The sequence below is a fragment of the Sus scrofa genome, chromosome 11 (genome assembly GCF_054392235.1).
Source record: "Sus scrofa isolate SSC_HxYL_T2T_F1_AM1 chromosome 11, Sscrofa_HxYL_maternal_Yorkshire_Landrace_v2.0, whole genome shotgun sequence".
NCBI classification, from domain to species: domain Eukaryota; kingdom Metazoa; phylum Chordata; class Mammalia; order Artiodactyla; family Suidae; genus Sus; species Sus scrofa.
In genome coordinates this window covers 75,139,245-75,164,972 of record NC_139393.1, presented here as the reverse complement: position 1 = coordinate 75,164,972, position 25,728 = coordinate 75,139,245, and the positions used below count along the sequence as shown (strand labels likewise).

The following is a 25,728-nucleotide window of genomic DNA, read 5'->3' as shown; positions in this document are numbered from 1 at the left end:
TAGACACCGTTTCAGACCTGCTAAGGACGTTACTGCTGTTGATCCTCCCCCTTCCAGGATGCGGGCACTGCCCTCATTAGTCTTTTTGCCGAGAGGAGACTGCACGCACAGAGTCTAGGTCGCCTGCTCCAAGTCAGACATTTAGCGAGTGACAGAGCCAGTAGTTCTGATCCAGGCAGGTTTTCCAGATCCCACACCCGAACCCACGTGTACGGTTCAGTAATGAGAGTGAGCATATTCACCCGTGCTTGACATGGGGATTATAAAGATGCAAAAGGATCGTTAAAAAACCCTGCCCTGTAACAATTTAAAATTTGTTAGAGAAAGACTGTTTGTGAGAGAACAGCAGCGGTTGACTGGCACAGGCGCTAAAGAGGAGCACGTCCTGCCAAAGCAGGTGGAAATATGAGCAAAACGGAGTTTGGGCATCACGTTTTATCGTCTTCCCAGAAAGCTGTACAGGAGCCTAGATGGTAGAATATCTGAGAATCTGGAGACATCTTATTTTCCTCCCTAGATTTTTTTTTTTTTTTTTGGATTTACAGAATGATCCAGAATAACCCTGAAATGTTTCTTCCCTAATTAGTCAAATAGGCGCCATGGTCCCCGTAGTGCTGAGAGGAGGATGCTTTACCCTCTGACAAGTAGGGACTGAATTACAGGACCGCAGAGCCATGTCTCCCGTAGCAGCGGGAGGCATGGGTGGCCTCAGGAAAAGCGTTTTGGGGACCAGATTTGGTTCTGCTCCAGGACCTGCCTTTCAGTCTCTGCAGATGACTGTTCTTCCCTTGGCCCCCCTGCCCCCTCCACCCACCCCCGCCCTGGCTCCAGCGGTTTCCTCATCTGTCAAGTAAGAAGCATGTGGCAAATCATCTCCAGCGTCTCTTCCAAGGCTAAAGCTCCGTGTTTCAGGGTTATTAGCTTTGGTCCTGGAATAACCTGTGATGGAGTCAGATCAAGACCCTGGGGTTTCAAGTTCTAAGCTTAGTAGCTTCACAGTTGTCTGGGGTTTGAGTTGTAGGAGCTGTGAAACAGGGGACAGTAGATTTCCACCCAATGTAATGGGTAAGACAAGTGAAATGGGTTGGCAGACCTGAAAATGGGCTGAAGTGGCAGCAGAATTTGGTAGCAGGGAATACTCTACAGGAGAGGTTAGGAGCCCTGGCTTGAGTCTGCAGATGATGTGACTGGGATGATTTTAGAATCAAGAAGCCTTGGAAATTATAGTTTATCTTCCACTTTCTGGAAGTTTGAAATATCCCTGTAATGTGATATAGCTAGTTGTGAGTTTCTCTTAGAGTAATGTTTTAAGGCTTTAGACATTTTTAGTGCTCACTTTCCAGACAGGTATATGTCACTTGCCAGCAGGTCTCTGAAGGCTTCGCCCGGCTCTTGTGGTGGGAGCCGGGCCGTAGTTCTGTTTCGAGAGCTCCTTGCTCTGGAGAGTTGCCACTACTAAGGGAGAAGCAGGAGTGGGTGGTGCTAAGGGCCCTGCCCTCACTGTCAGGAGTCCTGGGTCCTTTGACGTTCCGAGCCAAGATGGCATTCACTCGGATGGAGAGAGTCTTGGTGTTGGCCCTGCCGCCGCCTCCTCCTCCCCGAAGGCTGTTTCTGCTGCCCTGGTGAACGTAGCACGTTCAGTCTGTCCTTACTCCAATCATGCTCCTCGTGCCACTAGACACTTTTTCCAAAACACAGATACAGTTATTAATTTCCTTCTTAAATTCCTTCCCTGACTTGTCTTTGCAGAGAAGGCAAAGGACTACTCAGTCCTCCAAGGCTGGCCCTGAATTCGCTGGCGGGCCTCCCTCATCCACTGTGCCTTCCGAAATGCGGCCTGACCTGGGCGCGTACTCTTCCACTGAGGGCGCTTTTATACCTGGGCACAGCCTCTTTTGCCCGGCCTGGCTTCACTGTCCAGTCGTTCCCCTTCATCCTTTAAGTCTAGTCACACGCCAGCTGTTCCAAGAAGCCTTTGAAACTCTTCCGTAGTTCCCATCGTGGCTCAGTAGAAACGAATCTGACTAGCATCCATGAGGACACAGGTTCAATCCCTGGTCTTGCTCAGTGGGTTAAGGATCCAGTGTTGATGTCAGCTCTGGTGTAGGTCACAGATGCAGCTCAGATCCCACGTGGCTGTGGCTGTGGCATAGGCCGGCAGCTACAGCTCCAATTCGACCCCTAGCCTGGGAACCTCCATATGCCAAGGGTGTCGCCCTGAAAAGACAAAACTAAAGCAAAACAAAACAAACCTCTCCCCCACATTTTCCTGTGGACTCTGTGCTCCTCTGGCCCGTCAGGATGTCATTATTCTATCTCGATAGGTTATCATGAATCTCTGCTGCCTTGTAGCTAAGGTTTGCTCCAGTTTCCCTAACTAAGAGGGGGGCTTATGCCCCCCAGGAACCATGGTTTCGTTTTCTTTGTATTCTGAATTGACAGAATGCAAAGCGCCCCCACCCCATTTTTTTTCTTCTCCCAATGATGCTTGTCACCTTTGCAGGATGCAAAGAATGGGTTGCAGAAAGGGCTTCCAGGAAAGACTGGATCTGAAGGTCACTCTCCCTCTTCATTCTTCCCTCTTGTGCTTTCATCGGTTTGGCCACCAATATTCACCAATGCTGAAATGCTGAAAAGTGGAAAGGGAGGCGTCTGGAGGAGCCTGATGTGGGTACTGTGCCCCCAAACTCTCCTGGGCGTCTGCTGTTTTGGATCTAAGTTAAAATGTTAGCTAACGTTTTGTGACTTGAGGACACAGGTGCACACTTAGGTGACCAGGGTGAAAATCCTTGTCCCTCTTCCTCTTACTCAGCACGCTGCTCTCAGAACTCCTCCTTATCAGCCACACCTAAACCTGTCACATCACCTTTGATGTTTGTAGGACATTTGGGGGGGAAAAAAAAGAATCATTGTGTGACCTTCTTACCAGAATCCCAGTAAATTGGTTTTACACAGAAGGGGTAGTGGAGACCCACAAGGTGCAGGGCAAAGAAGCGCTCTTCCTGGGGGAGGACGGGAAGAATGGGGCCTGTTAGCAAGAGTGCTCAATGCAGGTCACCTCATTGACTTGGCCAAGACCCTACCTGTTTTGTCTCTAATGTGATAGTTTCTCCAGAACTGGTCTTGTCCCCACAAGCAAAAATTTCAGGGAGTGGTCTGTCCTTTGTTTTGCCATGAAATGTTAAAACATACCTATGTGTTAAAAAATAAATGTTTCATACAGTCTGTAATAGCACTAGTAGAACTAGAGCATGAGGCACGTATGTCATTTAAAATTTTCTTGTAGCCAAATTAAAGTAAAAGAAATAGGTATAATTTTAGTAGTAGAATTTTAATCCAATATTTCCAAAAGTATCATTTCAGTATTTAACCCTTATAAAATATCAAGGCATTATACATTCTTTTATTCATACTAAGTCTCTGAAATTCAGTGTCTGTTTTACGCCTGCAGCACGTCTGGATTCCGGATAGCCACGTGTTGCCTGCTGTGCTGAGCAGGGCAGGGCCCCAGCCTTACACAGTACCTAGCTTAAACAGCTGAGTCATTCCGTGGGGTACTATATTTGTGAACCTGGAGTGGGAAGGAAATGCGTGATTTAAGGTTGGGTTTTTCTCGCACAGTTGTATCCTTGAGGTATTTGGAGGTAAGGTAAAGAGAGTCCACCCAATGGCCTTAGAACCTAGTCCTCAACCCTGGTTCTTCAGCAGGAAGATGGAGTATTTTGGAGGGCAGGACAGTTTGTGATGGCCTCAATAGGGAAAATGAGCATCCTTTAGGAAAAGACTCTGCCTTTTCTCTCTCCGTCTGTAAGATCACAGAGCCTGGGCCGTTCCGTGGAGCTTACGTTTCCAGGTCTCCGAGCCGGGCAGGGAGCATCGGATGCCTGTCCCCCCGGAGGTGCAGAGGCCGGAGCGGCACGCTGTGGGGCAGTGCTGTGTGTTTCTCACACAAAGAGTAGAGGAGGCATTCGGGAGGCACTTCCTGTTCTGGAACTCTGAAATTCCGTCACGCGTGTTGCCAGCGCGTGATGGGGAAGGTCCTGGGCCTGGCTGGGGCCGGGAGACCTACAGGTCACCCTCTGGGAGAGCTTCACTCATCCGCGTAACCCCTCTGAGCTTCATCTCCCCATCTGTGGGATGGCGATGATACAACCATAAGAGTTTGGGGGGAAGTTTAAAGAATAACATACGTGTGATCTAGCAGAGGCTAGTTTAGGAGGTCGGAACTCAAATTCTCTTGTAACCGAATGTCACTAACTGTATACGAGCCAGCACCACCATTTGGTGAGTTCCTGCTCTGTACGAGGCCCTGTATACGGCAAGTCTTCAATAACCCCGTGATGCAGATAAGAGAAAGGAGTACTTTTCCCATCTTCAGCTGTAGATATGAAGGTTTGGTGACTTGTCCCAAAGCCACACAGCCAATAAGATATGAAGGTCTAGTGACTTGTCCCAAAGCCACACAGCCAATAAGATATGAAGGTTTAGTGGCTTGTCCCAAAGCCACACAGCCAGTAAGCAATCAAGCCAGAGTTTTTTTTTTTTTTTTTTTTTGCTTTTTGGTTTTTTGTGGCCTTTTTAGGGCTGCACCCGAGGCAAATGGAGGTTCTCAGGCTAGGGGCTGAATCCGAGTTACAGCTGCCGGCCTACACTACAGCTACAGCAGTGCCAGATCCGAGCCACGTCTGCAACCTACACCACAGCTCACGGCAACCCTGGATCCTTAACCCACTGAGTGAGGCCAGGGATCCAACCCACAACCTCATGGTTTCTAGTTGGATTCGTTTCCGCTGCGCCACAACGGGAACTCCAAGCCAGAATTTCTTAAAAATGTTTTTTTACCATGAAATTCTCAAACGTACATAGAGGTTCATAGACTAGGAGAGTGGTTCTCTAGCCTGGGTGACATCACAAGCACTCACCCACTAAGGAGGCTTTGTTAAATCCCAGACCGCATGGCTGCACCCCAGGATTCCGCTTTCAATGGGTTTGGGGTGAATTTTCGTGCATTTCTAACCAGTTTCAGGTGATGCCCATGCTGCTGGTTCTGGGACCATACTTCAACAAACTCTGGCCCCATCCACCTGTCCCCACCTCCAACAATAGTCAGTATTTGGGGGACCAGCACTTGAATCCTCACTCCCCAACACCTGCCCTTACTGTCTCCAAGTGTCTTTGTGGTGATGATGTGGGCAGTGGACAGACAGTAGCTCTTGTGAACCAAAAACGTGTGTTGTGAATATTCCATCCCCACCCCCAATCTTTTCAGATAAGTAGCTTAAAGGACATTGTTGTGAAATCTGTCTAAATCTGGCTTTTGGAGCCTTTTAGCTTAATTACTTGACCTCTTCATTTCAGAGTTCCAAAGATAGCTTTTATTGACAAAGGAAGAAGTAAGGATTTCAGGCTGTACGTGATGCCAAAAAAAGAGGAGGGGGGATTATTGGCTGGAAGGTGTCTATAGTATGGATTTAAGACGGAGTTATTCAGGCACCTTCCATGCTGTATCTCTTTTGCTCTTGCTCTCATTGCTTTTCACTTATGAAAAACTAGCAGGCAGAATGGGCAGCCGGGGTGTGGCTGCGAGCTGGCCTCAGGCCCTCTGCCTTTTTTTTCTCCTCCTCACACCCTTTGCCTCGTGCCTTGTGCCTTGTGCCTTGTGTCGGGGTGGAAAGAAGACACTTGAGGCTGCGTCTGCCAGGGTGGGGCCCTCCGCTCAGCTCCCTCCTGATGCTCCGAGGCACACGGTGTGGGGACGCCCCCCACGGAGCACAGCTGACTGAATGGGGGCTGGAAGGCGGGGTCCTACGAACCGTGTTTTTACCGTCTGCATCATTACCTCAGTTTTCATTCCGTTTTCTAGATGCTGTGGATTTGACAGTTTTTCGTAGTCTTCAATTCTGTTCATTTTAATAATAGGATAATAATTTGGGAAAAACCACAGTTATTTATAAAAATGACAAATACAAAGCCCAGACTCTTTCCCTTCCATCAAACCGATTGATTTTGAGTGTCCAAGTATTGCTCATCCTGACAGGCTTAGTTAAATAAAGTCTTTCAGTGACAAGTTCTCTCATTTGAGTGCTCTTTTTAGTCCTGTGTAAAAAGGGAATTCAACCTCTTTTCAGTGCTTATCATATAAAAAACTGTATTCACAAGTGTGTCATTCTCGGTGTTAGTCTGTTCCGAGGATGCCACCGCATTTCGGCGTGAGAAATACCTTTAGGTGTCTGAGGGTTTGGTGCGTGGTGCGCATTCCTCTAGACGTCTTCTGGCTCGTGAGCTCTTGCGGTTTCATGCTCAGGTTCGAGCTTGCGTCTCAGTCCAAGCTTGGAGCGCGCTCCCTTTTGCCTCCCGTTTTCCGTATCGCAGACTCGGGCATGTTGTCTGTGAACGTGGAACACTTTGAAGCGTAGAGGCTGGAGGAAGAGCGGGGTCCGGAAGAGCCTGGCCCAGGGGTCAGGAGACGGGATCCAGGCCCAGCTCTGCTAACACCTCCTTCCGGGACCTCAGGACCGTCACTTAACTGCCACCCGTGCTCCCAGGTGTCCCTGTGTGTAAGATAAGAGCGCTAGGCCAGATAATCTCAGGTTCCGATGCTTTTGCACAGTTGCAGTTCTAATATTCCTGAACCTCCTGCTCCTTTTAAACATGCAGGATTCTAAACAGCTGCTGAGACCATGTTCCGACACACATGATGAACAGTCTGGAGCAGATGTGTCCCCCGAGCAGACGTGATCACACGTCGATTGTCGTGGTCTCCGGGGTTAGGGAAGAAGAGCACGTCTGCCACAGGGGGATTTTCCCGTGGCTGCAGGATGTATGGAACTGGTTTTACGTCTGCCAGCCTCCAAGCTCCTTCACTGCTTTGCTTCAGGGCTCTTCTCAGCGTGGTCCACCTGCCACTCTGGCTTCATCTTTTGCCACAGGCTGTAGTCCAAGGGTGGCTTTGAGACCTGTGGGCACCCCACCCCCCAGCCCCTGTGAGCTAAGCATTGAGACAGTCTCAAATGGATGCTGTTCAGATAGTTGGTTCTTTTATTTAAAAAATGTTTAGGAGTTCCCATCATGGCTCAGTGGTTAACGAATCCAACTAGGAACCATGAGGTTGCGGGTTTGATCCCCGCCTTTGCTCAGTGGGTTGACGAGCTGGTGTTGCCGTGAGATGTGGCGTAGGTTGCAGACGCGGCTCGGATCCCGCGTTGCTGTGGCTCTGGCGTAGGCCGATGGCTACAGCTCCTATTCGACCCCTAGCCTGGGAACCTCCATATGCTGCGGGAGCGGCCCAGGAAATAGCAACAACAACAACAACAAAAGACAAAAAGACAAAAAAAAAGTTTAAGTTACTGTTATTATGTTTTTTTTTTAGGGCTGCACCTGCAGCATACAGACTTTCCCAGGCTAGGGGTTGAATGGGAGATGTGGTTGCCGGCCTACACCACAGCCACAGCAACGCTGCTTCCGTAACCCACTGCGCAAGGCCAGGGATTGAACCCTCATGCTCATGGAGACTGGTTGGGTTCGTGACCGCTGAGCCCCAGTGGGACTCCCAGATAGTTTATTTTAGAGGCGAGACTAAGGGTTGCTGGCAGCAGAGGTAGAGCGGGGACCCCTTTATGCAGAGCTCTTCGCCTCTGACCCCAGTGTTCCCACCCATCCAGGCAGAACAAGGCCCTGCAGTGACCTGTCCACTGTTTCTCAAGCATGTCCACCTGGGGTCCTGCAGCTGACTTCAGGGGGCTCATGTAGTTTTTGCAGCCGCATAGAGTACCCTTTGGAAAGGAGTCTCATTAATGCAGTTTTCTGCCTCATGTGGGATTTCCCGTGACACTGCAGTAGCCCCCATCTGCTCCTTCCTGCAGCTCTGCCCAGCTGCTCAGAGGGGACTGACCCTGAGGCCAGAGAAGCTTCAATTTCAGGATCCCTTCCCAGGCCCTGGAGGAGACGCCAATAGCCTCCTGTTCATCACTTTGTAGTTTTTAACCCCTCCCACCTCCGATCATGCAGATTTCAGGCCCCACAATATCTGTTCCCTCTGTGAGTGTTCTCCCTGGCTTCTCCGTTTTCTCTGCAAGGAATCCCCAGTCCACCCTGAATCCTGGCTGACTCGATCCTCGTCTCTTAGGCTCAGTCTAACCACCTTCTTTAGGAAGCGCCGCGTTGTTGGGCCCCGTCACTCCTCGAGTGCCTGTGCTCTGCCAGGCGCTGTTCCAGGCCCTGGACAAAGCAGTGATAACATAGCTATAATATAATACCTAGAAACGCTTGCCCTCTTAGAGCTTGTCATCTACCTGGGCTGGGCAGGGGGAGGGGTCATGTTCATTCTAGTGGGTTAGATGCCACTCCTGGGTTCCCATTGCTGCCAGTCATTCTGCTTTGGGTTGTTCCCTCTGGATTGTGAGCTTTCTGAGGTGGGAGCTGATCCTTATTTTCGCAGTGTCCCAAAGACCTGGCACAGTGTCACATGGAGAGGCTCAGTAAAAATCAGTGGAGAGGAGTTCCCGTCGTGGCTCAGCATCTGACTAGCATCCACGAGGACACAGGTTTGATCCCTGGCCTCGCTCAGTGGGTCAAGGATCCAGCATTGCCATGAGCTGTGATGTAGGTTGCAGACTTGGCTTGGATCCCATGTGGCTGTGGCGTAAGCCAGCGGCTACAGCTCTGATTCAACCCCCTAGCCTGGGAACCTCCATATGCGGTGAGTGTGGCCCTAAAAAAAAAAAAAAAAAAAAAAAAATCAGTGGAAAGAAGAACAGGTAACTGCTAGTAGCATTTGTACATGTGGAAGGGAGGGAGGGAGGGAGCTGCTAATTTCCTGTGTCCACCCCAATTATGGAAACTGAGGATTCTTCCTTCACATGTGACCACTTCAAGAAGGTGGTGGTGGGAGAATAGGGTGAGTAAGCATTGTGTGCAAGACGGTGGTGCAGAAAGCCTCGAAGGCACCCTGATTAATATCTGGGCTCCGGAGACCCCTCCTTCCCACTACAGGTGGTGCCACCCAGTTCCCAAGAGTGCTGGGGTCCTGCTGGCAGCTTGGAGAAGTGCACCATTTTGAAAATGGACTCAGTTCCATGAGGGATTTTTATCTCTGCCGATCAAGTAGTTGTAGAGCTATGCAGCTAAATCAAGGAAGTCCTAAATTCTTTATAAGCAGAAGCGATGCATTTCTCATTTCTTAAAATAGAATGTTCCAAGACTTGCCATTTCCTTAGTTTGCTATTTCAAGAAGTGGCCTTCAGGGTTTCAGTGTGTGTTAACATTTAATTACGAGACACACAAAGGCAAGAAATGACTAGAAAGTCCACGGGAAGCTCTCAGGTCACAGGGAAGAGCCATAGAATCAGAAAGCCTTTTGGTTTAGCCTTTTCCATGGTTTTCGAGGCTTCATACTTGTTTGGCCAACATTGAACTCATTTACCAGCTAACGATCTCCAGTTCTGCTGGATTCCAGAGGAATCTCATTTTCCTGGCGCTACAAAGATGCCCTGGCTTCTGTTGGCCTGCGGATCTGGAATTTTGCTTTGCGTGGATGTTGAACAGCCAGACCTAGAGCAGCTCGTGCTGTAGGAAGGGCTGAATTCAGAGTGCCCCAAAGGGAGGGATGGCAGGGCACATGGATCCTGCTCTTTGGGCCCGTGAGAGCCGAGTGATCACGGGAGGCTCGCCTGCTGCCTGAGGCTTTGACCAGTGGATGGGGACGGGTGGGGCCTTGATGTCAGCGGCTCACGTGCCCATGGCGTCCCTTGAGATGGCGTTGCTTCTGCCACTATCTTGTCGCATGGCTCTGGCCTCAGGCTGTTCCTGTGGGTCTCTTCCAGGGAGGCCAAGGTTCCGATTCTTTGATGGGAAACCTTCTGAGCGCCCCAGTGGGCCTGCTCCGCCTTCTCCCCTGGGTCAGCACCACGCAGCCCTCTCTGAGCAGCATCCCTGGGGACTTCCACCTGCTCCTCTCTTCTCCTCCACGTGTTAGATGACGCTGCTTTCAGGGAGTTGCCCGGATTCGGGGGGAGGGGTGTCTAAAGTGCTTCTGTGTACACCCTGACCCCCCAGCTCTTCTCAGGCTTGCTGACATCGCCTCATCCACACTCAGGCCGTTCATAAAGTGAGCATCGGCTTGGGTTTTCTTTGGGCTCAGACCCTGAATTCCGCTGGCGTCTCTGTTTATTATCATAGAGTTCTCTGTGTTCGAACTTTTGTTTTTCCTCCTTTGTGAAAGTCCCTGCCATTTTGTCTGTTTTATTTAATATGTTCCTGGAGGGTAGAGGAAAGGTTTTGCAACCAGATTGGTAAACTTGGATGTACCTATAGCATAGCATTCACTCAAAAACAGACAAAAACCTAAGGTTGCTGTCATGCAAGCAACATATTTAGTAAACATAATAATAGTAGTTACATTGTCATGTGCTTCCTGCTTGCCAGGCTGTGCTGAGCATTAACTCCACGAGGCCTGATACTACACTACACGGCTCAGCTTTCTTAACCACTGTATTATACTGCCTTCAATTTGATCAGTATCTTTGTGGGATACATGGCCCTGTCAGGGCAAATCCAGGTTTTCAGAGCATGGAAACTCAGAATTTTAGGGGCTTTAAGAACATAATTCAAAACTATAAATACAAAATAAGGCATGGAAATGAGTATTTGAGAAAGTGAAATTTGAAAAGGAATCAAAATTACAAAATTAAAAAGCTAACCCAAATTGTCAACCTCAGAAGTACAGGAAAACAGCATAGTTTTATCAGTGAACCTCATGACACATCTCAGTCTTACTTTCTCCCTGATATTTTTTGCCTTTATACTCCTGTCACCTCGTCATAGGATCATGATTTTGTATTATCATTCTGTGTCACAAGAATAGATCATTTGGGAGTTCCCATTGTGGCTCAGTGAAAATGAATCCGACTAGTATCCATGAGAACGCAGGTTCTGTCCCTGGCCTGGCTCAGTGGGTTAAGGATCCAGCATTGCCGTGGGGTATGGTGTAGGTTGCAGATGTGGTTCGGATCTGGCATTGCTGTGGTTGTGGTATAGGCCAGCGGCTACAGCTCCAATTCGACCCCTGGCCTGGGAACCTCTATCTGCCATGGGTGTGGCCCTAAAAAGACAAAAAAACAAACAAAAAAAACAAGAAAGAAAGAAAGAATAGATCATTGACTCTTTCCTGTAGCAAAATTTATCAAAATTTGTATTTTATTTGTCAAGTTTGGAAGAGTTTCTTCTCACTTTGCAAACTTTGGTGAGATCACATGAACTTTGAGGACTGAGCAGGCCTCTGCTGGGTTTCTGTCATATCGGGGCAGTGTGATTTGGGGGCGTTCTCAGTTTGTGCAATGACTAATCTCAGTACCGGCACACAGTTCTGGCCCAGCACCTTGGCATGGGACTATATGGCAGTATGGTTCTTTGTGTGGCACCTCCATGTCACTCTGCCTCCGTGGCATTGGGTGGACTGACAGAGTGGGCCATGTTCCTATAAAGATTCCTAAACCAAAATGCGAGGCAACAGTTGAACTCTGCAGGGACGTGCATGGGGCCTGGAGAGGGGGGCAGGTGAGGGGCATGGAGTTGTAACCCCACAGTCGCTGCATCTTTCGGTCCTGGGCTAGATGCTGAGGGGCACAGAGATAAGGAGACCTGGTCCTGTCCCAGGGCACTAACCATGGAGGAGATGAGCTGCCCGTGGGTCATTTCTTTGTCTCTTTAGGGCTGCACCTGCGGCGTATGGAAGTTCCTGGGCTAGGGGTTGAATTAGACTTGTAGCTGCTGGCCTACGCCACAGCCACAGCCATAGCAATGCCAGATCTGAGCCGCACCCTTAATCCACTGAGCGAGGCCAGGGAGCCAGTCTGTATCCTCATGGATACTAATCAGGTTCTTAACCTGCTGAACCACGACAGGAACTCCTGTCCATGGGTCATTTCAATCCAGGGCAGAGGGAACTGTCCCCTAGGACTGCAGCTAAGCAGGGTGCAGCGGTCAGAGGAGGGACAGGCTACCTTTCCATGGGTTGAGGTGCTGCCCCAGTTATTTGGTCACGCACTGCACGCCCTGGGGCTGGAGCAGCTCTGCTTTAACTTTTTTGGCATCTCTGCCTATGTCATATTTATTTTTTAGACAAAGGATTCTGCTGCTAAAATAAAACATCTGCGGGCCATTGCCTGAGGGGCTGGGGGACTGTGACAGGTGTAGAGGTGTGAGGAGTGACAGGAGCAGGCGTGTGAGACTGGAACTGCATTGCTTGTGTCATGGGCCCCGGGGTTAACGTTGTGACTGGAACCCGCATATCTGCCTGCCCTGGGCGGGCCACGCTGCTCAGTCCAGGACTTCAAAGGCTTGCCCACCTGCAGAGTTCTCATGCTTTCCACAGCACTTCCTCGGGGAAGTGAGGGCAAACTTGGCTTCCTTCCTGTGAGCAGCAGCCTGGGGAGGGCGGCTCTGCCTTAACCTGTGCTGGCTCCTCTCATGGTGCTGGTGGGTATTTACCAGCCTGCCTCTCCCACCCACCCAGGCTTTCCTCGGCCCAGTTCCATGGCTGTTCTCCAGGGAAGAACAACCTTCCCCCCAAAAACAGAGTATGAACTTCGGAAGGTAGTGTGTGTATACCTTTCGGGGGGGGTGTCTTGGAGGGGTCTGTACCCCAAGGTGGTTTAAGGAGCTCAGTGCTGGGCTGGTTCCTCCTTCATCCCTGAGTTTACAAATTCCAGCGCATCCTGAGAGACCAGGGCTTCCTTAGAATCCCTCGGAGAGCTAGTTCACGCGTGGTCCCCACCCCTGGAGTTTCCGGTTCAGGTTTGCAATGGGGGCCTCAGAATTACACCTGCGTCAGCTTCCCAGGTGATGCTGACGGTGCTGTTCTGGGGACCCCGCTTTGAGAACCACTGTTAGGGACGGAAAGTACCACAGCCCTGTTCCTATCTGATTTCCCAATAACTGAGAGAAGAATGTTTATGGTTAAGGACTTTTAACCTCCAAATGGGGGAGAAAACAGAAAGACTCGTGTCTAGGTTGAGTTACATTGTTTGCACACTACAAAAGTAGCACAGTTGCGTGGAGTTCCCATTGTGGCTCAGTGGGTTTAGAACCTTACTGGTATCCATGAGGATGCAGGTTCAATCCCTGGCCTCGCTCAGTGGATTAATGATCCAGTACTGCTGAAGGCCACAGCATAGGTTGCAGTGTGGCTCAGATCTGGCCTTGTTGTGGCTGTCCCATAGGCTGGCAGCTGCAGCTCCAATTCGATGCCTAGCCTGGGAACTTCCATTTGCAACAGATAAGGCCCTGGAAAAAAAAATAAAAGGGTAAAAAGTTCCCTGTCCCATAAATCGTTGATGTCTCTGTCGCTGACTCCAGGTTCTTTCATCGGTCTCGTAGCTGCGCAGTTGTAAAGACTGCAGCCCAGCGCTCTTGGAGTTATGTCACCAGGAGAGGTTTTGTACTTAACAAGTGTCGAGATGGCTTTAAAGCCAAGGCCTTGTGCCAGATCTGTGCTAAGCCGCTTTCTTCTAAAGCAGGAGTAGGGGGCTGACAGTCTGATAGTTAGTCTGATTTCATTTTGCTGTTAGTGTGACGTTCCTGTCACTCGTGATGCTGCAGGCCAGTTTCCTACACTGGTGGGCTGTCCCCCCACCTGTGTGACCGACCGGCTGGAAAAGCTTCGTGGCGCTGAAGAGCAGCGAACAGCTGTAACCAGTGACTCATCAGTTTCAAGAGGCAAGGAAAATAGGCGACTGTACTCCTCAGGCTCAGTTTGGTGGACGCAGAGGTGGCACTGCTCACGGGCCCAGCAGGTCTCCCGGCCCCTCTTGCTGTCGGTTCTTCCCTTCTTCTTTTTCTGTCTTTATCTTGTCCTTATGTTGCTTCCATTTCCGCATCTTCTGCGTCCCCATCCGAAGGTGCCTGTCACTTCTGCCTCCTCTCCCAGCCCATCTCCGTCGTCTCCTTTTCCCCTCTTGTTTCACCATTCGCCATTCTCAGCCTTTTTCCTTTGCTAGTTTCGCTTTCCTCCTAAAAGCCACGTGTGGAGGGGAGGCCTCGTGCCAGCTCTTTCTGCTTGAAGCAAGAGTTTTTTTGCCTTGTTCTTAACTTAGGTAGCAGGTGAGGGGCTCTCAGGGCCCCCTTTCCTTGGAGTCAGTGGTTCTGTCTGGGACAGTGCTCCCTGCAGCTGCTGAAGACCCCTGCCCAAGCAGGTCTCTAGGAGTCGTTTCATTGAGTGGCTTAAGGGTTTGTACAAATTTCACATCTCCAGTCCTGGAGACCAGAGAAGACGTGTTATTCTTCCTTGGGGGTCCCTTATGTCACAGTGTGGGCTTTCCCGGTTCTCCTGCACCATCAGTCTTTAACAGAAATGTTGGCTTCTCAGCGTTCCGCATGGTTACTCCGGTTGAGTGTTGGTGAGCACAGACCCTTAGCAAGGCGGCCTGGAGAAGAAAGACCGAATCCAGTCCAGTCTGCCGGTTACTGGGGGGACGCTTCAGTCAGCTTAAACTGGGCATCCTCGGTTTCCAGCCTCGGTCAGATAGAGTGGTGCTGCCATGCCTACCTTCTAGTGGGGGTGTTAAATGATAAACTTCAGAGTTTGAACAAAAATTGATTTGAATTGGGCAACATCCAGTTCCCAGCGGTTGAGAGTTTTCTGACGACAGGAGCTGGGGAGAGACTTACATAAAGAAAAGTACAGAAGCAAAGAAAGGAAATTATTGATCAGCTCCAGCGCAAAGCCCTGTTGCTGTCTGTGCTTGGTTGTCCTTAGTGTTTTTTTGATTTCATAACCCTGAGGCATCTACACGCTTACATTTTGGTTTGCTTGCGTAGGCTGCTGCTTACTGCATTAGAGCCACCTCAGACTAATGAATGGCTTCCTTGTTTAATTAATTTAATAGTGGATCAAGTGTCATCATTTGTGTGAAAACACCTTGAAAGTTAACAGTAGCACAGAAAGCAAGATAATCATATTATCTATAACATTGCATTAAATACTGCCAAGATGGGCGTTCCCATTGTGGCTCAGTGGAAATGAACCTGACTAGCACGCATGAGGACAAAGGTTTGCTCCCTGGCCCCCTCAGTGGGTTAAGGATCCGGCGTTGCTGTGAGCTGTGGTGTAGGTCACAGATGCGGCTCAGCTTTGATCCCTGGCTTGGGATCTTCATATGCTGCAAGTACAGCCCCTCCAAAAACTACTGCCGAGATACCTTAAGGAGAAAACAGTTCATCTGATTAACAAAAGCATAATTTGGTGTGCCAAATAGCAAAACTGACTTATGAATAAGTTTATGGTTTTCATTTATTAAACCTTTAAACACTGCAAGTTCAGTCAAATGGTGAGAAATCATTAAATGCATTTAAGATGTAAACGTTATCGTCTCTCAGTTCAGAGACGGGAAACATATCAGTTGATTGAACTGATGGAGCATTAATATAAAGAATTTTTAAATTGGTGAAAAGGGATCAACTACTAGGGAGTAAAGTAACTCTAAAGCCCGGATCAGCAGGCTGTGGCCCTCGAGCCAAAGCCGGTTGTTGCACTCCCTCCCCCGGCCCCCCCAGCTGTATGGGCAACTGCGCTGCCCGTTGTAGAACTAGCATTTTATTGTAACGCCGCCTGCTCTTTGGTTGACTTACTGTCTGCGGCTGCTTTTGCTCTGCAATGGCAGAGTTTACTCGTTACGACAGAAACTGTATGTCAGCTGAAAGATGTGTTCTCTGGCTCTTCACAGAAAATGTTTGCCAGCCCCTGCTCTAAAAACCCAAGACCAGCCTGTCTAGGGAGAGAGACCCAGTGAAAGAACAAACTTGGAAGGGCCCCCACTTCCCCAGGGCCCCCACCCTTCACCTCCCTGCCCCCAAGGCCAAGACTCAGGCCTCGGTGGAGGGAGTGTGGCCCTGGTCGTCTGGTCGGTGGAGGTGGAGAAGTTTGCTGAGATGCTGTGGACTGGAGGGCTGGGAACCACCTGCTGGGGTGCCTGTGCAACTTCTGGGGTGGGGTGTGAGTGCCCCCGGGTCTCTCCCAAAAAACCCAGTGGCTGCTGGGCTGTAGGAGCAAAGTAGAGTAGAATAGAATGAATAGAAAAACCACCCCCAGAACACTCGGGCCTGAGAGAAACCCCTTTCTCTGCAGTGTCCGGCAGCACGCTCCCTAGGAGGGCTCACTGGAGACAGTTTGCTGACAAAACGGCCTCGTCTTGTGGCCTAGAGGGGGTGGAGCTGATGCCCTGTGGGATGGGGCAGGAAGGGGACACGCAGCTGAGGATTCCCTGGGGACACTTGGTGCCTGTGGAGGTAGCCCCGGGCTGTACACCTCGGTTACCTGCTCTGGGCTTCCCGGGCTACAGCCGTGTGCGGAACCCTGTACCGGGCGGGGGCACAGCATCCTGCAGTCTCTCTCCATCTGACCTCTTGGGAATCCTGAGCTCTGTTGCTGTAGAAAGCTGTGTGCCTCTTTGGTTTTATTAGGAATGTGGTCATAGTTCCCAGGGAAGATGTTACTGGTGGTGGCATTCATCCATTTTGCCAGCAGGCACCTGTAGACTGTTTGCTTCCAATATACTGCATAACAAACTAAAATAAAGGAGCAAATGATTTATTTAAGCTGAATTAAAATGTTTTAGAAGATGTTTTTAGGATTTCCTGTGTTAGGTTCTTTAAAATAATTACTTTGTATAAATCTTTTTATGGCCTCTTTTGAATGTAAAAACAGTTTCACCTTATTTTATAGGAAGGAATCACCTACACTTTCACTTTAGTCTTTTGATTTTGCATATCTTTAATCTCTGTCCATAAACATGTACTTTTCCCATTTATAATAACTGCACACTTGTTTGGGCCTTGCGTTTTTTTCTCAGCATGTTGTAACACCTTTGTAGAGTCTACTCAAATCAAGTAGCTGGAGTTAAGTATGAGCGTTTCATACTTATATTAGGCAGAGGAAGCTGCCTGCTTCATTAAAAAACTTGAGAAGCTCATTGACTTAACATGGTATAGGCTTTATTTTATTTTATTAATTAATTAATTTATTTATTTATTTTGTCTTTTTGCCTTTTCTAGGGCTGCTTCTGCAGCATATGGAGGTTCCCAGGCTAGGGGTCTAATTGGAGCTGTAGCCGCCAGCCTACACCACAGTCACAGCAACTCAGGATCCGAGCCGCGTCTGTGACCGACACCACAGCTCACAGCAACGCCAGATCCTTAACCCACTGAGCAAGGCCAGGGATTGAACCCGCAACCTCATGGTTCCTAGTCGGATTCGTTAACCTCTGCGCCATGACGGGAACTCTGGTCTAGGCTTTAATTCTTGCTCCAGGCTGTTTCAGTGCCCATTTTAAGCAGGCAGCCCTCTGCAGGGTGGTTGAGGACCCACACTCCTCTCATCTTGGGGCGCCACCCTCTCCTGGCCTCCCGTGTCCACTACTGGCTCCTGTGCATGCTGCTGGTGGAGAGGAGCAGCGGGGAGAGAGGCTGTCTCAGCTAGCTGGGGGCTTAAAGGACAGATGTTGACTTCTCACTGTTCTAGAGGCTGGCAAGTCTAAGATCAAGGCACCCGCAGATTCACCGTTTGGTGAAGGTCCACCTCCTGGTTCGTGGACGGCTGCCTATTGCCATGTCCTTGCGTGGGGGAAGGGACGAGAGAGCTCTTGGGGGAGAGGGCTCTCTTATAAGGGCACTAATTCCAGTCATGAGGGTTCCAGCCTTGCTACCTAATCACCTCCCAAAGGCCCCATCTCCCACTCCCAGTGTACTTAGGGATTAGGTTCCAACATGTGAGTTTTGGGTACACAGACGTTCAGTCTATAGCAGAGGCTTTTATGAGCCAGACTTGGCGGTGCCCACATCCCCTCCACTCACATGCCATTGGCCAGAAGAGAGTCACATGACCATGCCTAGGCATGAGGAGGCTGGGAAACGCAGTCCATTTGTGTTTGGAAGGAAAGGAGACCAATTTTGGGGACACATAGTCTTAGAGTTCCCAGTTGGGATGCCACATACCATGTGTCTTTAGTATATTTTGTATATATTGTCATTTTGCTTTGTATAGAATCTGTTGAAATTATGTATATCAGATGATTTTATTAATAGCTTCAAAAATAATCTTGCAGTCACTATTGATATAATGAGTTTACTTTTGATAACACCGTGTGTGCCTGCCTATTTTAGTGCTTAGCATACTGTGCTGTAGTTAGTTGGATATGTATCTTTATCCTCAGCCTGGCCATTTAGTGCCTCGCATGTGGGAAGTGATCACTGAACACTGTAGCGATGACTAGAAATAGATGTGATTTTTACTGAGAAGACTAACTAGAAATAGCCAGAAAAGGCACATTCTCCCGTTTCTTCCCCACTTGCTCGTTGCCTGTTCCTTCTTCGTGGATGCCAGGGATGGTCATTCCCGGGAGTCACCCACGGCCCTGGTTTGAGTATTCCCCCGCCCTGCTTGCCTGTTTGGGTCCAGCTCACATTTCTCCATGTTCAGATATCGCATATGTAAGCACACAGGTAGTTCAGAATAGAAAGGGATACACTGAGACTCAGAGATGAGTTCCACAGGGTCTTACATAAAATGGGGAGCTCTGTGGATGCTTGAAGCCCAGGGCTAGGAGAGACGGTCTTGGCTAGGGCACCGGCCTTCGCTGCAGGTCCTGGCTGGGCCCCCAAGCGGGGACGCTCTGGCAGAGCCTAAAGCTTAGAAGGGATTGACCTGTTCAGGGTGACCCAGGATGTGTTCCACCAAACCCATAGCCTCGTTTTGTGCTTAAATAACCGAAGGAGCATGAGAATCATGATGTGTCTTCTGTGCCTTTGGAAACAACCTGTATCTTTTGTTTCTGATCCTTCCTGATAGCAAAAATGACAAACTTTCATTGTGGAAAAGTTGAAAGATGCAAAAACATAGAGTAGGAGGTGTAAAGTTCTTTAGTCTTAAGAAGTTGCATTTATCTATAAGAGTGTTTAAATTGCTTACCTTGGAGTTCCACTGTGGCCCGGCAGTAACGAACCTGACTAGAATCCATGAGGACGAGGGTTCAATCCCTGACCTCGCTCCGTGGGTTAAGGATCTGGTATTGCCCTGAGCTGTGGTGTAGGTCTCAGTGGTAGCTCAGATCCTGTGTGGCTGTGGCTGTGGCATAGGCCGGCAGCTGTAGCTCCAGTTCAACCCCTAGCCTGGAAACGTCCATATGCTGCAAGTGTGGCCTTTCAAAAAAAAAAGTCATAAATAAATACATAAATTGCTTATGTTTTCACCTTCTAGGCCAAGCCGAAGCTAATCGAGCCACTCGACTATGAAAATGTCATCGTGCAGAAGAAGACACAGATCCTGAATGACTGTTTAAGGGAGATGCTGCTGTTTCCTTATGATGACTTCCAGGTAGGTGGTTGCTAAGTGTGAGCAGAGCGGTGTGATTATTCTTTACGCAGTTCTTTTCTGTCTCTTAGGTTATTGTTTCGTTCGTTAATTTCGGAAATTTAAAAGCTGGAAAGAAGAGATGTTATTTAAGAGAGAAAAGTTATTGTTATACATTCCTTTATGAGCTGATTTTATTGGTGTTTTTGCATTTATATATGTATGCATGCGGAGATGAATATATGTTACATATATGTATATATGCATATGCATAGATGCAAATATATACATATGTATAAACCACATATAACATATTTTTTCAAGTATGGGCTAATTCTGGCACTTGTGAATACAAGTGCCGCCTGTGTCTTTGGAAATTTGTTTGAAGAGGAATGTAGGGTTTTCACCTAGTGCCTTAGGGTCTTAAGGATGGGATTTGCCAGGGATCAGGGGAGGATTCTGTCATGCCTCCTTCGAGGACACTGCCTTGAGAGAGGCTCTGAACGGTGTGTGGGCTCACAATGAAGGGCTCAGTGGTCCTGACATGTACAGGTGCTTTTTCTGGGAGCTCATTGGCTTCCAGCAGAGGATTCAGCATAGGTGCTGCTGGGAGCTGCTTGCTGTCTGGATTGTTGCTTGAAGCCTTTCAGACTGTGGCCTGTGGCTAAGTGACCCACCAGAGCTTGAGGAGTAGTAAACCCCGGGGACGGCAGATGTCTGGCACCCTGGAGTCACCCCGGTCTATTAGAGATTCTGGTCACTGCCCTTGCTCTCCAGGAACCTTGGCTCTTCCTTCTTCTTTACCTGATGCTGTGAGTATCCAAGATCTGTCTTCTGTGAGTTAAGCTGCCTTGTTTTATTTTTTTTTAAGCTTTCTTGATTCTTTGTTGTTTAATTTTAAAAACTAGTATATGCTTGTAACAAACAAACAAACAAGCACTGTTGAAGCACTTGATGTTAAAAGCCTCCCCTCCGCCCTGTTTTTAATCCCACTCTCCAGAACATGACATGCTACATACACAGTTCTTCAGGTACTGAATTGTCCTTAGAAACGTCCATGTTAATAATATTTGTTAAATTATATTCCTTGAAGTTTTTTTTTTTTCACACTAAATTTAAGAGCTTCCAGTTTACAACAAAGGTGAGAATTTTCACAAATATTCTCTTTTTCTTTCTAACTTGCTAGAGATACATGTGGAGAAAATGATTATTCTTTGGTTCTTTCCTGAGAAAAAAGTAGTGCCATGGAAATGAAATTGACTGTTAGTGGGATGCTGTTGCCAAAGTGTGTTCCACTGATAAATGGTTTCAGATCATGCCCCCAAATATGATGCTTTGAAAACTTCATCACATGACTAGATTACCCAGCCAAAGGATGAGTCAGTGGAAGCCTCAGAATGACACCTGTTGCCTGTGATCTTGGCAACAGATTTGTTAGCAAGAGACGTTAAATAAGATGATTACAGGAGTTCCCGTCGTGGTGCAGTGGTTAATGAATCCAACTAGGAACTATGAGATTGCGGGTTCGGTCCCTGCCCTTGCTCAGTGGGTTAACGATCTGGCGTTGCCGTGAGCTGTGGTGTCGGTCACAGACGTGGCTCGGATCCCGCGTTGCTGTGGCTCTGGCGTAGGCCAGTGGCTGCGGCTCCGATTCAACCCCTAGCCTGGGAACCTCCATATGGTGCGGGAGCGGCCTAAAGAAATAGCAAAAAGACAAAAAAAAAAAAGATGATTACAAATTGTACTCCACGATGACAGATTTTTCCTATAGTGTGTTCTGAGGAAGCTAAAGGTTATCTCAAGTTTCTTCAAGTGTGAGATATCAAAGTTTTTTTCTTTGAGTGTGAAATATCTCAAGTTTCTTTGAGTATTCTTCTTGGTATCAGAGTAACAAAATTGTTTCTAGTTTTGCAGCCTAGAGTGCAAAATTGTATTGGCAACCCTGAGATAAAACTGCTTAAGAAGCAAAGAAACCAAAAAAATAAACTGCCCGTACTTTAGTTTCATCTTTTATCTTAAGGACAAGGAACGTGGGTGTTTAAGCAGTGAAGAAACAGATGATTGAAACTTGGGGAAAAACTCTTCTGTCCCTTTTTGCCTGTAGCTTCTCTGGGGACACCAGACATGAATATTCTGGGAATGGCAAAGAACTCACTGACGTTCTGCTGACCAAGATTGAATGAACACTTGTTTTTTTGGTTTGTTTATTTGTTTGTTTCCAGGGCTGCACCTGCAGCATATGGAAGTTCCCAGGCTAGGGGTTGAATTGGAGCTACAGCTGCCAGCCTACACCACAGCCACAGCAACTCAGAATCAGAACCATGTCTGCAACCTACACCACAGCTCATGGCAATGCTGGATCCTTAACCTACTAATCGAGGCCAGGGATTGAACCTGCGTCCTCATGGATACTAGTCGGGCTTTGTTACTGCTGAGCCACAATGGGAACTTCCAGAACAAGTGTTAAGTTCCGTTTGGGGGAAGTTTTTTCAAGGAGAGCTCGAATTTCAGCTTTGGTCCCCATCACAGCAGTTGTGATGGGCCCCACTGAAGTTAGGGTGTTGTTATGTGTTCTCTAGGAGACTGTATTCTAATCCGGTAAAGCCGTGTGCTTTCTTGCTAAGTTATCTTGATGATTTTAATAACTGTCTAGTTAGTTGGTTGAGCCTGATGCCTTAGCGATGCCACGGATTCCTTCTGTCCCTGATTTTTTTAAGGCAGAATCGGAGTGGAATTATTTTTGTGTTATTAAAGGTGGAGGAAACAAATAAGATTGGAGGCAAGTATTTTACTTCACATGGAAAAAAGCAGGTTGGTTAGGCAGTGGGTCAGGCAGTGAGCCAAGAACAAGGCGGGCTTGATTTGCAATCCTCTACTTTGTAGATAAACAATATTAGTTACCTATTGAACTAATAGAACTTGCTGTGAAATCTTGTCACATATATTCAAAATGATAATTTCCTGAACTTGTCGGTGTGGCTAGTGATGGTTCTTCGTATAGGTCATGAAAAGACCTGCCGTCGGTGTTGGTCAGCCCCTAAGAACGTCCACGTTCTCTGAAAAAGAACTGCATGGGAGAGAGCGTTTGTCATTGGGTGTACGAGTCAGGGGTGGGAGAAAAGTCTTTAAAGTGTAAGTAATGCCCAGGATTCCTCTTCTCCTTTTCTTCAGAGACATAGAATTGGATGTGAGTCTGGCCGTGGATTTCCAATCAAAGCTTTCCTACTTCAAGTGGAAGTCCTTTGCCAGATGGTACTCTTGGTGGTGACATTCTTAACTGCTGCCATCGATCGACTAAATTTATAGCTGGCTTTTGAGCTTCTTGTATCCAGGCTTATTACATAGCTTATGAATGTTTGTGCAATTTTGTAACGTGATAGAATATGGAAAGGTAGTAAATAGTAAAAAATAAAAATAAAAAAGCTGCACACACATGTTTCTAGTGGGATTATTCACAAGAGCCAAAAGATAGAAACAACCTAAGTCTCGGTTCATGGGTGAATGGATAAATGGTATGTGTGTGTGCAGTGGAATATTATTCAGCCTTAAAAAAGAAATTCTGACACATGCTACAATATGGGTCAACTTTGAGGACGTTCTACTAATTGAAATGAGTCAAAAAGGGACAAATATTGTCCGATTCTATTTAAATGAGCCACCTAAAGTAGTCAAATTTATAGAGATGGAAAGGAATGATAGTGGCCAGAAGTTTGCAGGGGGACTGGGGAGTTAATTGTTTAATGGGTACAGATTTCACTTTTTCAAGGTGAGAAGAGTTCTGTGTGTAGGCGGTGGTGGTGGCTGTACAGCAACGAGCATGTCCGTCACACCACCAAGTTGTACTCTCAAAAGTTGTTGTGATGTTGGAGTCTACGTTATAGATATTATTCCACATTTTTTTTTAAGAGCGGGTGGTTACTGGATTTTTGTGCTGTGCGAATGTGAAATTGTTGACTTCCTGAAAGTTATGCAAGAAGTCAGGGTGGGGAGTGACTCTCAGGTGCATATCCTACTGATGTTTCCTGATGTATTATCAGCGTCAGATCTCTTTGGCAAAGGAATTTAAAAGGAAAAATGGGGACATTATTAATAACTGGGAATTCTAGAAATTTTCACTTTTGTATGTGTACATGTTCAGTATATACGGGAGAATCCCAGCGTGTTCTCAGCATTGTATAGAAAAATGTGGTTAATCCATTTCCCTTTAAGTAACATCCTGATTTTATTTTTCCTCTGTTTCTTTTCCTCTTCTGCTTACATGAGACTGATAATGATCTACAAACCACTGACCTGGAAAGGAAACCAGGCCCCGCCACGTACAAAGGGCCTGGAAGTTCCTCATCTCATTTCCCATCTGTGCTTTTGAAAAGGAAAAAAAAAACTTTTTTTCACAATGTTTTGTACTTGCTTTGTATTATATGCTGCCAAAAAAAAAAAAAAAAATCTCAGCACCTCATTTTGAGCTTTTTATTGGAAAGTGTTCTTTTGATAAAATTCCTCAGAACTTTTATCAGTTTGCATTCAGCAACCAACAATGTCGGTTTCCGTGAATATTGTGGTTTCTGAGATATTAGTTCATGTCTAGGATTGAACCTACCTGAAAAATCTGGATAAATAATATTTTTGGAGTTCCCGTCATGGCTCAGTGGTTAACCCAACTAGTATCCATGAGGACAGGGGTTCAATCCTTGGCCTTGCTCAGTGGGTTGGGGGTCTGGTGTTGCCGTGAGTGTGGTACAGGTTGCAAACACGGCTCGGATCCTGTGTTGCTGTGGCTGTGGTGTAGGCTGACAGCTATAGCTCTGATTTGACCCCTAGCCTGGGAGCCTCCATATGCCACAGGTGCAGCCCTAAAAAGACAATAATAGTAATAATAATAATTCTGAATTGACATTGGCCAGACCTTCAGAGGATCAGAATTTTAATCTTAGTTCAAGTTGTGCCTTTTACGGAAAACAGTGACTGGTGATTCTTTTTTCCAATTTTTAGGGCCACACCCGTGGCATGTGGAAGGTCCCTAGGCTAGGGGTTGAATCAGAGCTACAGCTGCTAACCTATATCTCAGCCACAGCAATGCCAGATCCGAGCTGCATCTGCGACCTACACCACAGCTCACAGCAACGCCGGATCCTTAACTCACTGAGTGAGGCCAGGGATCAAACCCACGTCCTCATGGATACTAGTTGGATTCTTTACCTCTGAGCCACAATGGGAACTCCAGTGACAGGTGATTCTTTTATCATCAAATATATCTTAAAAAGGAAAGCTTGTTTTCGGATCACACCAATCCGCCACGTTGAAGACTGTGTTTCTTTAGCATATAGTTTATATATAGTTCATATACTCCTTTTGCAAAGGGCCCAGCCTCCTGGGATGCTTAGGAGTGTAAATATAAGTCATGGCTCTTGCTTTCAAATTGCTCAAACCTTAGGACAGCAGGTACTGAATTAACACTGACGATGTGGAGAATGTGACCAGTATCATGACACAGCGAGTCTCATGGGAATTTATTCTTGGAATATTAAGTTGGAGATAGTGGGATGTCCAGGTGCTGAGTCCTTTAAGTGGCTGGAAAAGCAGGCGCCCAGCCTAAGAGAGAAGCCAGGCTTGTTGATCCAGGCTCGCCCATAGGCATGTAAGACAGTGGCCCAAGAGGCCAAGAGGGTGAGATGCCACTAGAGTCTGGGGGAGCCCCTCACCGCAGGGAAGGGAGGGGGCAGAGACAGAGAGTGGGAAGAGGACCAGGAGACCCGGGGCCCTGGGAGGCGCCGAGGGGAGTCTGAAGAAGGCAGGCGGGAAGAGCGGATGGTCACGCGCTCAGCCGACGAGGTAGACAGTGTCCCGGAGCCGCTGGCTGGGACAGCATTGCCTGCGATGGCAGCGTCTTGCCAGGGCTGAGGAAGTGAGTGGGTGGGGCACGGAGGCCCTTGGGAATGCAGCGGCGAGAGGACTCATCGTGACTCAGAGCCGTGACACGAGGTTTCATCAGGATCGGGAAACAAGGGACTGGGCTGGGAAGGGACGTCCAGGAAGGAGGAAGAGATGGAACAGACGGGGTGGGGGGCCGTGTCTGGGAGGGACTCTGGGGGTGAAGAATCTTCGGGGAAGCCTTCAGGGAGGAGGAGAGTGAGCGCCTGGCTGCGTGGGCAGGAGCCCATTGGGTATCTGAGTTGGAGGCGGGTGGGCCGAGGAGCCTGGTGGGGATGGCAGGCAAAGAGCAGCCGGGGGAGGGCAGGAGGGTTGGGAAGCGGCTCTGGGGCTGGAGACAGGAGGGCTGACAGGGAGGCTCGTGTAGTCACACCCTCACGCCGCAGCCATGGCCCGAGCCCTCGTCCTTTCTCATCTTGGTTAATCCTGTGGGTCTTCCAGGTCCCACCCTTACCCCCCTC

General features: G+C 48.1%; 1 protein-coding gene across 35 annotated transcripts in view; it reads left to right on the top strand.

The window, feature by feature from the left end:
* Positions 1-25,728, top strand: part of DOCK9 (dedicator of cytokinesis 9) — a 222,272-nt gene that overhangs the window by 41,939 nt on the left and 154,605 nt on the right. For all 35 annotated transcript variants that reach the window (XR_014819789.1, XR_014819790.1, XR_014819791.1 and 32 more), the window contains exon 2: positions 19,247-19,363. Coding sequence is in view for 21 of the 35 variants with exons in the window: in XM_021065839.2 (XP_020921498.1) it covers positions 19,247-19,363 (117 nt within the window). In the remaining 14 variants the exon portion in view is untranslated. The remainder of the gene's footprint in view (positions 1-19,246; positions 19,364-25,728) is intronic.